At 34.5% G+C, this 12,245-nt stretch overlaps 1 protein-coding gene across 2 annotated transcripts in view; it reads right to left on the bottom strand.

Moving 5' to 3' along the window:
* The window catches only part of DPH6 (diphthamine biosynthesis 6), a gene marked incomplete at its 3' end in the record, with an annotated part of 176,359 nt that overhangs the window by 112,772 nt on the left and 51,342 nt on the right, over positions 1–12,245 (bottom strand). For both annotated transcript variants that reach the window (XM_079536913.1, XM_079536914.1), the window contains exons 6-8: positions 10,488–10,549; positions 6,264–6,358; positions 608–695 (exon numbers count right to left, since the gene is read on the bottom strand). In XM_079536913.1, coding sequence (XP_079393039.1) covers positions 608–695; positions 6,264–6,358; positions 10,488–10,549 — 245 coding nt within the window. The remainder of the gene's footprint in view (positions 1–607; positions 696–6,263; positions 6,359–10,487; positions 10,550–12,245) is intronic.

The raw sequence follows: 12,245 nt of genomic DNA, 5'->3' as shown, positions 1-12,245 counted from the left end.
CATTGAATCAGGAACTATTGAAGGAATCCCTGTTAATTACTGACAATTCTTTCAAGCTCATTGATCATGATATCTTCTCTACAACGTTTTAAATCAATCATTAGATGTAACTTCCAGACAGAAAAGATTAAACAAGCAGCATGTTTAATATTTGAGCACTAGGGGCTCAGGTTTTAGCATCATCCGCTCCACAACAGAAACAGCATGAAGAGATCCAAGCAAATCAACACTCTTCTTACAGTTCCTAGTACAGATGCATTCTACTCTGTGGCTGGCTGTATGATGCGGGTTACGTATCTATTTGACTGCATCATGCTGTTTGAGTATCTTAAGGTTTCAAAATGAAAAAAATGCTACACAGATATATTACCTTCATTCATTCATTCATTCATTCATTCATTCATTCATTCATTCATTCATTCATTCAATAAGCAAGCTTTTATATTGAGTTTTTCATATATGATGTTCTGAAATTCAACTAAATATACACATCTTTATTTCAAAGAACACAAATAAGAAGATGTAACTTACCTTCAAACTATGACAATGCAACACAAAAAACCATGCATATAGCTTTAAAGGGAGATGACATTTGGAATTTACTTGCCTTATCCTCCAGGTGCATTTCCAGAAAATGAAGGTAGGCCACAGGTGCAAATGCATCAGCTGAATGCATAACCACTTTTGCAGAATCTCTGAAATGCAAAGTCATCAGAATCATATATATTAATGTACAAGATAACCAGTTGAGAATCTTTTTTTTTTTTTTTTTTAACAATGAAGAAAGTTTTTGCCATATAAAATCGTTCTGTTGAACATCACGCTATCTTCACTAATTTTCAAAAGGAATAATTTATAATTCCAGATCAGAATAAAGATATTTAGCTAGATATAGCCTATGCAATCATAACTGACATTATATTTTGCATTCCGGAGACTAATAAGTAATGCAATCTTTTCATTTTATCAATGTGAGATTTTTGAAAGTCTATTTTTCATCATTACGCTCCAGGGACTAGTTCTTGAAGTATTAACACCATGCAATATTTCATGCTGAGAAATTGACTGATTTGACCATCTTGCATCTTATACTGAAGACTACTAGACACAACTTTTTAATGCCAAATGTGTTGGTAGCAATGATAAACTTACTGTGTGCTGATTCAAATTAGTTAATTGTAGCTTTTATTTTTACAGACACAATCTGTCATGTTTTGATTCAAAAGAGGCTTTATCTGTTCTAGCCATCTGCATGGCTTTACTACTTAAGCAAAAGGTAACTCTAGGAAATAAACATCAGAAAGTGAGAATCTCAGATGCCTTACAAGAAAACCTGAAAATTCCTATAAGAAATGCTGAAGACATACAGATAATTTTCTTGAAGTCACAGTGCTGTTAAAACTTTACAGAATTCAATGAGTTTGGCCTGGGGATTCCAAACAAGATTTCTGGTAATGCTATATGCATACTGGAAACAGCTGAAGTTGCCCATATTCCACTGATTTAATGAAAGTGTAAAATTAACAGAAATATCTGCTTTTTAAAATGTGGCTTACGATTTAAAATCAAAACTCCTTAATGCAATCACCATCGCTATATTGTACAATGCACCTTTAGCATAAAAAAATTCTACTTCACTTTTAATAAGTTTTAATTTCTTGATGATCAAGTCTATAGCTTCATTCTTGAGAGTAACTACCAAGACTTTTAAGATTGAAATATCACATTCTTTTAGGACTTCTTAAAGATAGTCCCTTAAGATTAAAGTAATTCTTTTCAAATGGTCGCAGTGCCTACTAATTCAAATAGGAATTTTGTAAGTGGGTAGAATCTCACTTTGGAAATTTTTAGTATAGGAGCATGTTGATCATAAAAACATACTTTGATATAGCAATGATATCTGGTATCTGTGTATCTCCAGTGTCTGAAGATAATATCTTCATAACCACTGCTTGCTGTTGAAGGGAACAACAGCAATGGGGAAGTCCAGTACAATTGAGTGATGCTCAAGTTCAAGTAGTTACTTGAAATTTCAGAAAAGCTTATGTTCAAAGTTAAAAAATAATATTTTAGGGTTGTTCAGTGTACAATTTTGTACAATTTAACTGCCTTGTAACTTATAAAAAATACTTAAAAAATACTAAGAAGTATACTTCTAAAAAATATTACAAAGTAAAAGAAGCCATATCCCCACATGTACCAATTCAACAGTGCAGCATGCATGCTAACCAATGATGCTTGTGCTAGCAGTTCTACAACTGTGGAACTTTTTAGATTTGTTGCTCAAGAAGTAATATAAACAGTAACATTTCTACTAAGAATGAAATGCATTCCTGAAACAGACAGTTAACACATGCATGGCACCACAGTAGGTATTTGGTTTAAAGTGCTAATATTTCTCAATTGATGGCTCAAAATAGGTAGATTACGTGGTTCTGAAAGTAGTATTACAAGATATATAAAATATTCTTCTCCAATTAAATCATTTTTTGTCAGCCTCTCAGAACATACATATTTAACTGATAAAATGTACTGTATTGTTCAATACTAAATGTAACAAACATGTGGAAACTGTAAGAGTTTTGTTATCAATAAGAAGTCATCATTTCAAAACACAGAAAGCCCTTAACTTGGACATTATGTATAGCTTAGGAGATAGTAAAAGATGTAAGTAAATAATTAAACAACATCAATAGCAGAGAGCTTAACATAAAAAAACAGTCACTTGAGAGGTTCTGAAAATTGTAAGAAAGTCCATCTCATACTGAAAGTCATAGTTTTCCTTAGGAACATAACTACATTGTGACAGAAGAAGAGGAATTTTGTTAAGGAACATTTTCAGAAGACTTCAGAAAACAACAAAAATAATAGTTTGAAAAACTGTCCTAATTGTCTGATCCCTCAACTCACCTTGAATACCTGGGAAATTACTTTAAAACAGAATACTATTTTCACAAAACAAATACACATTAGGGCAAGTCTTCTTTGTCATTTTTTTTCTCAAGTTTACATATTTAGTTTTGATTCTAAACCTAATCACAGGGCTAATGACAAAGCAATCTGCAGAATTATACTTCCAAAACGTTTTCAATATATCAATTTAACTTAGAAAGAAAACAAATTGAAGCATTCTGCATTCCATACATACTAATGGGCCTTTATCATAACATTAGACAATAGATAGCCCTCACATAGACAAGAACTATATGATTTCTAGAGGTGTCAATCAATTGCACTACAAATTTGAGTGTAATGCCAGATAGGAAATACTTGGTTCTTAAATATTGAGCATAAGAAAGATGACAACAGACATTCTGGTAAAACCAGGTAAAACCCATCTGACTCCTGGTTGAGTATTTCTATTGTAAGATCTTTGTTTCTCCACTAAATATTGTTTATTTTCAAATATTTTAGTCAATTTGGCATGCTTGGTTTGCAAGGCATGTCTTTAAATGAAAATTGGATGGTTTTGCAAGACTGAATTTAATATTCAAAAGCAAAATTAACCACATATTCGTACATTAAAACAACTCCCACTTCTCCATAACTGACATATAAAGGTTATTTTCTTCCTGATAGAGCAGATTTCCTTTTTCAAAGATGACAATGTGAAAACACAGTCACAAGTTTCGTGTGACAAAAGCAGTAATCAGTGAAAATGCTACCCAAAAGTAACATTGTAAATTATGGGCATATTAGATAAGGTTTTGATGTGGGAAGATGCAGGGATGCCTTTTGTGAGAACTGAACTGTCCCCAGTTCCAGCTGGCTCCAAAAGGGACCCTATTACTGGCCAAAGCTGAGCCCATTAGCTACACAAGTAGATCCTCTGAATAACTCATTTAAGAAAGGATAAAAAATGCTGAACAGCAGCTGTGAGAGAGGAGTGAGAAAAGACATGTGAGAAAAACAGCCCTGCAGCCACCAAGATCAGCACAGAAGGAGGTCAGAAAGTGCTCCAGATGCAGAACAGAAGTACCCTGTAAACCCACAGTGGAGCAGGTTGCTCCCCTGCAGCTCCAGAGACAGCAGACAGAGCAAATCTCCACGTGCAGACCGTAGAGATGAGTCTGTGCAGGAGCAGTCGGATGTGGCCTGAGAAAGGCCATAGCTTGCGGAGAGCCAAAGCAGGAGCGGGTTCCTGGCTGGAGCTGCAACCTATTAATTTTAATTGAGCAGCTCACTGGTGCAGTTCATTACCCTTTCCCAAATCAAGACTGTTTTGCCCATGATGGTCTCAACTAAGCCATCCTTCCACCCTTATTTTGACGCATAAGCTTTTGCACCTTATTTTTTTCCCCTGCAAAGTGAGAGGGTAGCTTCCTGAGCATTTGCCAGCCAGCCGAAGTTAATACACTGTAACTGTTATATAGGAAAGAATAATCTCCAATGTCTTCCACAGAGACTTACACTAGCAAAATGTTTCTAAGGAATTTAGGAAGCTTGAAAAAATTTGTACAGGTTTTATTTAACCTCTAGCTTGTAATTCTTACAACGCCATTTAAGCTTAAAAATAATATCAGGATGTATATCACAACCATGGCTATTTAAACATCTGGAAACTACCAGCCTAACAACATGATTACATAGTCTGTTTTGATTCACCCAGTGAATATGAGAAACAAAAATAAAAACTAAGTAAAGTTGTAAAAACAACTCATAAATAACAAATGATTATCAGCAATGTTTAATGAAAAAGAAACTACAAATATTATTGTAAAAGCTCATAATAGATTTTTACTTGAATGGCCCTTAAAAGTTATGCTTTTATGACAAAGTAGGAGAGAGCTAAGCAGTCCTAATTAAGCCTGAGAAACAAAATGTCAGTGTACCTATTCAGTTTCGACTATAGAAATGTACATTTAGAACTAGCTTGAGTAACTGTTTAATCTATTTCAGGTGTGCAAAAGGACACCTTTTCTAAGGATCTTTCTAAAGGAATACTGGGGAATTGTATATCCAATTCTAACGGAATACCCAGGTTTAATCGGAAACAAAATATAGTAATAATATAATATAGTAATAAAATAATGTAAACAATAAACTAAACAAATGTAAGCCAAAAACTTAAACAAGTGTATTTCATTTGTCAGTTATAATCTAGCTACCTTCTTCTAAAGCATACATTTTGTTGCAAGTGTTGCAATACAAATACTGAACAGGCCACAGCTGGTAATGGGTATTATTTCTCAAACAAAATGACAGTTTCTCAGAATTCTGTCTCTGATACCCACTGGAATTGATAAGACTTTATCACTTCAGTAGAAATCGTATGAGACGTTAAATGTAAAAATGAATATCTCCAGACTCAAATTATCTAGTTTTTCAGTTGACTATGTAGAACATATCATGCAGTCAACCAATATTTCACCTCAGCATACTTCCACTATAGCAGCTTCTAAACCTTTCCACATTTTATCTATTGCTCTTCCTGTCCCTGTAATGAAAGTCGAACAGTTGCTGGTTCTCTGCTCTATACAGATACCAGTGGTATGGAAAAATGAAACAAATAGATCTTCACTGTGGAAGCTTTACCATATATGAACAATAATCATGACCTTCCATAAGACAACCATCATCAGTACGTGATTACTAATCTGTTTACTTGGCTAAGAAAAGGAACATCAGTCGAAACACCTCACTCAAAGCAAGCAAACTTAGCTATTTAACAGACTAAAAAGAAACTTACAACAAGAGTCAAACATTATTCATATCCCACTACACAGATCTCAACAATTTATTTCAAAAGAATAAGCTACTCAGTAAATACTAGATGGATTCATCCTATATTTATATTTAAAATATCCTCTAATAATGGAAGAAAAATGTTTTCGTTATCATTCTAAGCTGCTAAACTTACACACACTCACTTGCGCGCACACACACACGGAGTTAATGGAACCCACAGGCTACTGATGTGGCAGTTTATCAAATGTAGCTGTAATGAAAGATAAATATTACAGGCAATTCACACTTCATGAAAGGATAAAAGTGTCAGTGTGCAGGTACCAGTTTTACTGCAGGCCATAATCAGCAAGTAAACGAAAGTGCAAATGTCTAAGAAGTTTATAGCTTTCTATGAAGGCCTCGTCTTGTCAGGTATTGATTTAGGTTTTCAGAGGACTTGGCCAGTGTTAAACAAAGTGAGTATTTGTGAACTTAGAGGATGTGTTTTTCACTCTGCCAACAAAAGCTGCCTCAAGCTAAATGTGAAAATGCTCTCATTGCTTTAATATAAGGAAATGGAAGAAACTATTCCTTACACAACTATTTTCTTCTTAAATAGAGGGCAGTCCAGAGTGAATGTTTCATATTCTCCACCTTCTCCGCAAATGTGGACACCATATTTCTCAGAAACCTAACGCAAAAGAAAAATTTAAACATACAGGTATTACAGTAGAGCACTAAAAATAGATTTTGCTGATAAATTCAGTCTGTACCTTCTAAAAAGCCACTCATTAAAATAATAAAAAAAACCCTCAAATATCACACAAAAGATTCTTGATTTCTTTGTATCGTGTATCACAATGATCTATGAAATACCAATAAATATAATTTGTGATATATTTTAAGTAGAATTGGTACTGCAGTATTCAGATAAACAAATCAAATCCTGATTATTCTTCCACAAGAGACTAGAAAGTTCGTTCAGGCACACAAATCTGGTTCTCTCCCTTTGGCAGAGATAGTTCACTTCTGCGAGAAGCTTGTGCTGTAAATCAATACAAGATGTAGCACTTTACATAGCAGTGTACAACAAATAAAATTTCTGGCAACAGTTAACAACCGCTTCCATACTCTTGTAAATAACTATCTTGTTCTCAAAAATTCTCATGAATTGAACTTTCCAAGTCAAAAGCAAAAAGGAAAAGCAAAAACTGAATTTTTTGCTTCCATTCCTTATCATACTAAGCATGGCCTCTAAGCTGATATATTTATAAATATTCCTGAAGCTCTGGGAATCACACTAAAACAGCTAATTGCATAATTCAGTAAATTTCAAATAAGAGACATGATTTACATCAGTGACTGTAGAACATGAACCAAAGTTCATTTGTCTGAGTAAGAAGAATGCAATTGCTGAACAGTTTATTCTAATTCTACATTTACTGTGTCAGTAGGTAGTAATCAAGCAACTGCATCATGCTAAAAGCACAGACCCCCCACTCCCATTTCCCTGCAGGAAAAATTCCAATCTTGGTTATAACACATTTATTTAAATTCAGTTAAACAAAAGGCCTAAGTCCTCTTCAATTTTTTTATATTATTGAAGAAAAGGATAACAATCTGGGAAAACAAAACCTTGATAATACTCTACGTGACCTTGTGGTTTAAGGGTTCTTGTAGTGGAAAATCTAAGTCTTGTAAGAAATCTAAGTTTTGTAAGAAATGTTACATCATTTTTTTAATGTATTACTATTGGAGACATTTTTCATTTTCCCTTAAATATTTTCGTAAAAAGAAAATGAACAGAAGAAAACCTTTAATCAAATGCTCTTTATAAATTACACCTCTGACACAAGAATGTATTCTGTCAACAATAGCAAAAACATTTCTACAGGACAAATACATCAGGAATAATTAATGTTGATGCAATAAGAATGGACAATCTACAAAACACTTAGTCAAAACCTTTTATTCTTCTTCTTGGAGCTTCCAGGCTATTCATCTTAACTCAAATACACAGTCAGACAAAGGGTGTTGTTATGGTTCTATGTTTCTTGTTTGTTTGTTTGTTTGTTTTTACTTTGGGTTTCAGTATTCCACATCAAAACATCATGTAGTGTACGGGGTATTAAAGTGTTAATGCCCAATCCCAGGTACCTATCCCTGTACATTACCGAAGTCACGGGGTCTGGCCCTTCCGGGTGGGGGGGGGGGGCGCTCTCTTGCTGCCTGGCAGTGGGTGCTGGAGGGTGCTTTCCTAGCCGTTCCAAGCTTTTTTTTTTCAGGTTTGAATCGGTCCCGGGAACTCTCTCTCTCTTATCTTGTCTGATTTATTAATCTCAATTTCAATTAAATTTTATATATTGTGTTATTTTGTATTCCAATATTATAGTAAAATAAGTTTTCCTCCATAGATTGTTGCCGCTGTTCTTTTCCTCCCTTCCTTCCTTCCTTCCTTCCCATTTTTGTGGGACTGGGGTGGGGGGGGAGGGCAGAGGCCTGTCGCCCCTGTCACGGACATAGATTCATCTGGTCAACTCCGTGACAGCGTATAGAAGAAGAATCCAAACTTTACCAAAGAATGGCCCCTTCTAACTTTGGGTACAACAGACAAAGAGAAAAGCTGACTTTTGTGACTGAAGTTGAGTGATGTAAGATAGAATATATGAATTCCAGTGCTTCCTGTCCAAGTGTAGACTTTTTTCCCAATTCAGAAATTCTACGTAACTATAGAAATGCTCTTTACATTCAGAATTACTCATCAAGTTATAAGGCAAGCACACAAATGACTAAAAAATTATTTCTATTAATAGGGACAGAAGTACAGACAAATATTACCATGATATATATTTAGCATTCTATTAATAAATTCCAAGGAGAGGGTGAACAGCCTCAGAGATTTGGCAGGTTGCCAAAAATACTTCAGTGTAAAAAGCTAGGGCTCTTGGTATGCAAGAAATAGTCATACAAAAAAAAAAGCAATTTAGTAATTATGTAGCGACCATTCCTCAGTAACTAAGGGCTTATAATTTAGAAAAAAATTCAGGAACTTTTCTTGCCATTGTCCTGAACCAATACTCATGATAAAAACATAGATAGCAGATCATTATCATACTTACAAACTCAACCTCCTGCATGGAATGAGAAAAATATTGCAAATCTAATGTAAAGTTCTTCCCACCTAATACTCCACGTTTTTTTCCCCACTCAATACAATCAGAAGACTGAAAATTTAGGCAGCAATTTATTTCTCCCCGAAGTTAAATAATTCCATGAATGAAATCAGAGCTCTTTTTCTTTTTTAATTAACATTGACACTGATCAGAACAATAAAATTTGTTTCTCCTCCCTCCTGTAAATTGTAAGCACCTCGCTCTCACATTCTGTCTACCACGATTTCTGATGTTGAACACTTCATTGGGTTGCATAGTAATTTTTCAAATCAGAAACCTCTGCAGTTTATAGTTACTGATTTGTTTTTATCACTCCTTAAATCCAACAAAACATCCAGAAAAGGCAATTTACTTGTACTTTGACTTTCATAGCATGCAATGCAGAGGAAACTGCACAGGGATCAGTTCTGCAGTCTCCCTGACAATGATCCAATAAACAGTTACAAATACTCAGCCCATGAGCTCTATGCTTTTCTTCCCAAAGCCCTCCCTCATTCCACTGGGAGTTGGCAGTGAGCAAAACTACATACTAAAAAGAGAAGGAAAAATAGTAATGACTAATTTTTTTTTCCCTCCCGAAAACAATTGATGCACCATTCAGTTTCTCACCATTTGTTGACTGCTGGCCAGCCAGTACGCCTCAGCAGCTGCTGCCCCCTCAACTCCCCACACCTTTATTGTTCATCATGATGCCATATGGTATGGCACATTCCTTTGGCCAGTTTGAGTCATATGTCCTAGTTCTGTCCTCTCCCAGCTCCTTCCACTCCCCTTGCTGGCAAGGCAGGTGAGGTTCAGATTGGGTATTAGGAAAAGGTACTTCACCAGAGGGTGCTCAGGCACTGAAAATGGCATCCTAGGCAGTGGGTAAGACACCAAGCTGCCAGAGTTAAAGAAGCATTTGGACAACACTCTCAGTAATAGTGTCTGGATTTTGGGTGGTCCTGTGTGGAGCCAGGAGTTAGACTTAATGATCCTCATGGGCCCTTCCCAACTTGGAAAATTCTGTAACCCTCTGAGTCTTTGGCTCTTTACAGCACCTGCTCAGCAATTACTAAAAGATCACTGTGTTATCAAACTTGTCTTTCTCCTGAAGTCAAAACAACATGGCCTCATACCAGACACTGAATATAATCAACTCTGTTTCAGTTTAAACCTGGACAAGGTGTTAATTTGCTTGAGGACAACAAAAGAGTAAGCTTATTTTGTCACAGACAACATACAAAACCACACTTCCAGGACAATTATTCACAGATTGTACATAGCTCAATACTTGATTCTTCTACTTCAAACTCAAAGATGATGTACAAAATCTGGTCTTCTTATTCTTAGTTATACACCTTTTCTTTAAGTAAATATACTAGCTCCATTTATAAGCATTTACATGCTGTGATGACTACATACCCCCATGGACAGAATTTAGTATATGCTCAAGTATATGCTCTTACTCAAATGTGAAAGGCACTTCTGTATGCATTCCGACTACATAAAATATGATATAAAATGTTCAGATGTTGACAGAGAAATTTTATATCACATATGATCTTGTCACATCCATTACTTGCTGTTAATTTTTCTGACTTTCTAAAGCATCGCACTCAAATTACAACTTTGCTTATGAGTATTTTTTCAGTAATACAGTAATACCTCCAAAAGATAAGGCTCCATTTGATCCAATGTTTTCCCAAGATGCTTATCTGGATCTAAACCTGAAAAAAAGAAAAAAAAAAGTTATAATATGTTTTATGAAGTAACAATATGACTCTTTTTTTCTTTTTTTTAAATGTAGCTTGTCTACCGCAGAATTTGTGCCACTATACCTAAAAAAAAGTTCTATCCTAAAGAAAACCTACTTTGTCAGAATTCTTTCATCCCCATCAGGCAAAATGTTTTCATTTCATTCATCATGCTCATGATGAACAAGGCCAATTATTTTTGTACTGCATGCCAACTAGATAAGCTGTTGTTTTCCTTCCCTTTCAATAACCAGCAAAGTAAACACATGAATTCACAGTAATAGATAATCTACACAGGAATTACCTTCTCACCTTCTCTTACCTTCTCAGAAGTTCAGTTGGAAACTAGAAAGTTTCCTTTCTACACATATGTTAAATTAAAATACAAGTTATCATAGTTTCTACAAGAGATATGTTAAATTACTGGAAAAGACAAACTTTTCCTTAAAAAACAAAGCAAAACAAAACTTCTCATACATGTCTAACAAAAAAAGGCAAGAATTAGAAATGATGGAGATATAAAGAGAGTTCAGATTTACAGCATATCTGAAATGCTTTGCCTTCTGACTCATCACAAAATATTCTGTAAGATGTCTATGTATTGATTTATTTTCCTAGACAAAAAAAAAGTAATCTTTATTAGCATTTAATAGTACCAATACCTTGCCTCTCTAAATTTCTTTCTTGACTTTTTGCCTTTACGATTTTTGCCAGCTTAGGGCTGCTACATGGTCTCTTCTCAAGAATAAAACAAATAATTGGCAGTAATAATTGGCACTGGGATAAAAAAAAAAAACACCCAGGAACCCTATTTCAAGAGCTGACACACTCATCAGTGAGTAACCAAAATTAATATTCTAGTTAGATCTGAGAGTAAGTGGTCAAAAGGTCTTAACATTCAAAGAAAGAAAAACAGAATGATGACTTCTAAAACCGAAGGTACACTGGAAGGTTTTCAGTGATCGCATTTCCTAGTACTCATCACAAACTCGTTTATTTCTTCCTAGGGTACTACTTTATATAGTAATGGAATAATCAAAGAGCTGCCAGCAGAATGTCTCAATTTAGAAGTAATTTCTAAAGCATGTTCCTTGCAAAGCACTTTAGCTCACTGATTATAAGTTTTTATATAAATGTATGGTTTACTATTAAATAAAGTCTTTGCTGACTTCAAATAGCTGATATGCCTTTTAATTTTTATAATGATGCTCTTGATATATTTAAATTTCAGTGAAACTGAATTAACAAGATAGAATGAATGAGATTTCAAAACATAAATTTTTTTAAATATTTTATTAAAGTGCATTAAAAATTCCCTTACTATTTGAGGAGACACTTTACAAACTGTTTAATAATTAAAAGGAAGGAGGACAGTTTTTCCACCTCTGTTCTTATCTTGGGAGTCATCCACCGCTCTTTATTAACAGAACGAAAATGTTCATTGCTACATAAAAGATAATGATTGTTTATGCTTGTGAAAATCAATTGAAGATTGATCAAATCAAATGAAGATAACTTCATTTGAATATACTTACTTTGCTCTGAAAAGCTTTTTTTTTTTTTTTAAATACATTTCAAAATCCCATCATTGTCCATACTGTATAATCAGGCCAATAAAGCATATTTCTAGCAGGTTATATTTGTTAATCTGCCATATAAAAGATAATGG

The sequence above is a fragment of the Tetrao urogallus genome, assembly GCF_951394365.1.
Source record: "Tetrao urogallus genome assembly, chromosome: 6".
In the NCBI taxonomy this organism is placed as follows: domain Eukaryota; kingdom Metazoa; phylum Chordata; class Aves; order Galliformes; family Phasianidae; genus Tetrao; species Tetrao urogallus.
This window is presented reverse-complemented; position numbering and strand designations above follow the sequence as displayed.